Source organism: Bison bison, unplaced genomic scaffold, assembly GCF_000754665.1.
Source record: "Bison bison bison isolate TAMUID 2011002044 unplaced genomic scaffold, Bison_UMD1.0 scf7180017864280, whole genome shotgun sequence".
In the NCBI taxonomy this organism is placed as follows: domain Eukaryota; kingdom Metazoa; phylum Chordata; class Mammalia; order Artiodactyla; family Bovidae; genus Bison; species Bison bison.
The window spans coordinates 1,625,062-1,630,011 of NW_011494852.1; the positions used below are offsets into that span (position 1 = coordinate 1,625,062).

At 50.1% G+C, this 4,950-nt stretch overlaps 1 protein-coding gene across 1 annotated transcript in view; it reads left to right on the plus strand.

The window, feature by feature from the left end:
• Positions 1-4,666, plus strand: part of WDR88 (WD repeat domain 88) — a 47,885-nt gene extending 43,219 nt beyond the window's left edge. The window contains exons 10-11 of the mRNA XM_010849279.1: positions 1,266-1,358; positions 3,727-4,666. Of these exons, the coding sequence (XP_010847581.1) occupies positions 1,266-1,358; positions 3,727-3,897 (264 nt within the window). The 3' untranslated portion in view covers positions 3,898-4,666. The remainder of the gene's footprint in view (positions 1-1,265; positions 1,359-3,726) is intronic.
• The last annotated feature ends 284 nt before the right edge of the window (positions 4,667-4,950 follow it).

Below are 4,950 nucleotides of genomic sequence, written 5' to 3' on the forward strand. Positions count from 1 at the left end.
TAGTTCCCCTTCACTTTCAGCCATAAGGGTGGTGTCATCTGCATATCTGAGGTTATTGATATTTCTCCCAGCAATCTTGATTCCAGCTGTGCTTCTTCCAGTCCAGCATTTCTCATGATGTACTCTGCATATAAGTTAAATAAGCAGGGTGACAATATACAGCCTTGACGTATTCCTTTTCCTATTTGGAACCAGTCTGTTGTTCCATGTCCAGTTCTAACTGTTGCTTCCTGACCTGCATACAGGCTTCTCAAGAGGCAGGTCAGGTGGTCTGGTATTCCCATCTGTTTCAGAATTTCCCACAGTTTCTTGTGATCCACACAGTCAAAGGCTTTGGCATAGTCAATAAAGCAGAAATAGATGTTTTTCTGGAACTCTCTTGCTTTTTTGATGATCCAGTGGATGTTGTGTGGTGTGGGTTTTGCCAAAATCATGTCATGTTATCACCATCACAGTATCATACAGAACAATGTCACTGTCCTCAAAACTCAAAACTTCTTGTGTTGTACCTGTTCACCCCTCCCCTTCTTGCCCAGAACCCCTGGCAATCATGGGCCTGTTTGCTGCTGCTGCTAAGTCACTTCAGTTGTGTCCAACTCTGCAACCCCATAGACGGCAGCCCACCAGGCTCCCCCATCCCTGGGATTCTCCAGGCAAGAACACTGGAGTGGGTTGCCATTTCCTTCTCCAATGCATGAAAGTGAAAAGTGAAAGGGAAGTCGCTCAGTCGTGTCCGACCCTCAGCGACCCCGTGGACTACAGCCCACCAGGCTCCTCCGTCCATGGGATTTTCCAGGCAAGAGGACTGGAGTGGGGTGCCATTGCCTTCTCCAATGGGCCTGTTTGCTGGCTCCATATTTTTGCCTTTTGCATAATGTTATGTCGTTGGAATCATATAGTATGTAGCCTTTTCAGAGGTGGTTTCTTTCATTTAAAAATACGTATTTAAGGGTCCTCCTTTTGGTGACTTGACAGCCCTCGTCTGTTTTTTCTTACTGAATAATATTCCGTCACATAAATGAATTACAGTCTCTCTATGCTCTTATTCAGGGACATCTTGTTTGTTTCCACTCCTGGGGATGTGGGACTTCCAGTGCCAAGGCTAGGATAGTGCTAGACAAACTGGGATATTTGGTCACCCTAACTCTGTCACTCTGCAGGTGGAAGTTCTCTGCATGAATCCTGGATGCCATGCACCTCCCTGGGTCATCCAAGCCTAATGAGCCCATTTTGTGACTGCTGGTTTTTTGCTTAACTTGTTTTAGGATAGGACTGTGAGGCTATGGAATATTGAAGAAATTGACCAAATTCCCTTGGTAATCGAGCACAAAAAGACCCGGGGCTTAAAGGTGAAACAGGTTGGTATTGGGTAAAACAAAGCCAAATGAAGGCTTTCATTAGTTCTCTCTATAGATTTATTTATTTTTTAAACAAATATTTCTTGGACAACTGGGGATAAAACTATGAACAAACAGACTGAAATTTTTGCCCCGAGGGAGCTTACATTTCTAAAAGGGAAGATAAACAATGAATAAAGAAATAAGAAATGTATGTAGTAAGTCACATGGTCATAGGTACTTTGGAGGAAAATAACAGGAAGGGAAATGGGAAGGCTGGTGGTATGGCTTTCTAAATGGGGGTCAGGAGAGGTCTCATTGAGAAGGTGACATTTGTTCAAAGATTTGAAGGTGGGGAGGGAGTGAGCTGTGATCTGTGAAGCTGTTTATGGGAACAGCCCATGTGGAGACCCTGCGGCAGGACTGAGCCTGGCGCTGAAGAGTGGAATGAGTGGGAGGGGATGAGGCCCAAGGCCATCCTGGAGGAATGGCTGGCACATAGCTGGACTCTGTGTGGGCCTCCTAAGCTCCTTCAGCAGAACCCTGGCCAGGTCCCCAGTGCCCGGTTTCCCATGGATGGAACTCAAATCCCAGTTCTCTAGTGGATGATCATGGTGGGCACAGCTGTTTCACCAGGTGTAGCCAGGACTAGCCCCGGGCAGTGGAGGCCAGTGCCTGCTGGGGCCCTGCAGTGCAGGCACCTGGCTACCCCTTCCCGAAGCTGAGGAGTCCCCGTGGGCCCTTGTGAATCCTGGAATCCCCCAGGTTCTTCTCTGTTCAGAAGGTTGCCCAGCTGATAGCTACCACTTCTAGGGATGGCTAATTGGCTGAGTGCTGAAGGATGAACACTTTTGAACTGTGCTTTTGGAGAAGTCTCTTGAGAGTCCCTTGGATTGCAAGGAGATCAAACCAGTCCATCCTAAAGGAAATCAGTCCTGAAAATTCATTGGAAGGACTGATGCTGAAGCTGAAGCTCCAATCCTTTGGCCACCTGATATGAAGAGCCTACTCATTGGAAAAGACTCTAATGCTGGGAAAGATTGAAGTCAGGAGGAGAAGGGGTTGACAGAGGATGAGATGGTTGGATGGCATCACTGACTCGATGGACATGAGTCTGAGCAAACTTGGAGAGATAGTGAAGGACAGGGAGGCTTGGCATGCTGCAGTCCATGGGGTTGCAGAGTTGGACATGACTGAGTGATGGAACAACAACAATAGCAATTGGGGAATGGCATTGGGGGCAGGGAGGTGATGGGTGGGTCCCCCATGGAACCGCATCTTTGTGGCCAGCTGATCCTCATGGTCTTTGCAGCCATGTTGGCCCTTAGTCCCTGGAAGCTGACTGGCCACAGAGCAGTGCTTGTGTCTCTACCTGCCACCAGGGCGGGATCCAGGGACTGCCTCCTCTGAGCTCTGTTGTCCTGGGCTTGGGTCGTGGGTAATTATGCTATAGAATAAGGTAGGTAAAGGATCAAATACATTTCTTTCTTGTAAAAGGAAGGAAAGAAAGAGACTACTTGAAGCTGTAGCAAAGATGAGCTTGCTGCATTTGACTTGCTGTGAATCAATGTGAGAAATCCTGGAGGCCAGGTTTCCCAGAGGACCTACCCTGGGTGGGGTTTGCCCCACCTCCCCTGCAGGCTTTGGGGCCCTAGAGAGGGCAAGGGTGGCAAAGCATAGGGGCTTGGAGAGCCAGGGTGGAGGCTTGCCACCTGCAGGCTGGTCTCGGGGTACCTTGCTGTGGTGGGACCCTCTGAGAGACCTCTGTTCATGGCCCAAGAGCCCATCCCATGGTGCTGCTCACTTGTTGGTGGGAAAATGTGACAAGCAAGCTGTGTCACTCTACCCACTGTCCTCTGGGTGTTTCGGCCAGAAACAGGCTGAGACAGAGGAGGATGTTCAGCATCTTTATCATGTTCCTGCTTTGTTCAGAAGTCTTGCCTACTTGATGCTCTTTTAAAAGCTAGGTGTCCCGAGGATGTCAGGTAGTTAGGATACCCCTTGGCTCTGCAGTTTCGCTCTGCAGAGAGCAGAGGGTGATAGTTAGACATCCACCCCCAGTCCTTGCCATTATCAAGTGGCTTTCCACTTCCCCCTCCCCCTCACCCACTGCTGGGACCCCACAGCAGGGGACACGAGTTGGCAGGACCTGTGTAGCTTTTGTGAGGGAAGAGAGGGGAAAGCCTGAGCTCATTCTCTCTCAGCAGTCTGCAGTTTCCATCCTTGTAGGCTTAGAGACCCCAGAGAGGAGAGGCAGCTCTTGCCTCAGCCTGGCCCCAGGTGGTTGGATCGCGGGTGGGGGAGGGCGGGGGGCGGAATTCTAAAGTGTATGCCTCAATCTCATCTGATCAGCACCTCCTTTCTACTCTTTTAAAATATTTCATGTCAGTGTGAAGAATGTGACAGTCCTTTCTCCATCTACGAAAGCGACATCTTTTCTGAAACAGTCACCAAATGTGTGCTCTGCCGGATGAATGAGACAGACTTGTCAACAGAGGCCTCACACTCATCAGAAGGAGAGGCCTCACTGTCAAGGGAGAGCAGCCCAGAGGATGGCTGATGGCCACAAGACCCTTTGGGTGACTTGAGCCCAGGTCACCTGTGACGCAGGCTTGGGGGCTCTGCAAAGACCTCTCTCTGGGGCCCCTCCCCAGTGGGTGGGCCCATCAGAATAAGGCAGGGGCCAGGCCAGGCTCTGGCTGGACTCCCACCACTGCTTGGCCTCCTCAGCTCCACAGCACCTCAGGGATCCCTTTGTCTGTAGTTTTCATGCAGAATAAATCTAGATGCTTTTGGGAAACAGTGCATGTGTGAATTCTAGAAACATTTTGGCTATTTCTATGTCCTGGTGTTCATCCTGTCTCATTTTGGGAACATATTCTAGTCTCTGGGTTTGCCCTGTAAAGCAGTCATTGGGTGCTGGCACTAGCAACCCCTGAGGAAGGGTCTGTGGAATGAAGAGGAAGCTGTATAGCCCCCTCTGTGGAAGGGACTGTACTGTGGCCCTGTGGGTGCCTCCCTGGCTGATGCACCCAGATGGTCACCTGCCCAGAGCTGAGGAAGATCTCGTTAGGCAGGTAGGTGAGGGCATTTCCATCACAAAATGCTGCTTGTTTTCCACCCCAGTGTCCTCAATTTCCAGAATGCCCAAGCGTGTGTACAGCCTGCTTCCTGCTTCCACAGCATCGAATACAGCGTAAATCAATTACTGCACAAAGAGTGAAGGTTTCAGGTAAACAAGAAGGGCTCCCTTTTCCATTTGGTATGGCTTACAGGAGTCCCATCAGGTTTCCCTGGTGGCTCAAATGGTAAAGCATCCGCCTGCGGGAGACCTGGGTTCGATCCCTGGGTTGGGAAGATCCCCTGGAGGAGGCCATGGCAACCGTCTCCAGAGTTCTGGCCTGGAGAATCCCATGGACAGAGGAGCCTGGCAGGCGACATCTCGACTACCCCCATGGGGTCGCAGAGTCTGATACAACTGAGCGACTCAGCACAGCACAGGATTTCCATCAAATATCATTTGTATGCCCCTTGGTCCCTCTTAAAAACTTAGGCGCAGGACTGATTTACTTAATGTTAATTGACTGGCATCCTAGAATTCTGTCCAAGAGCA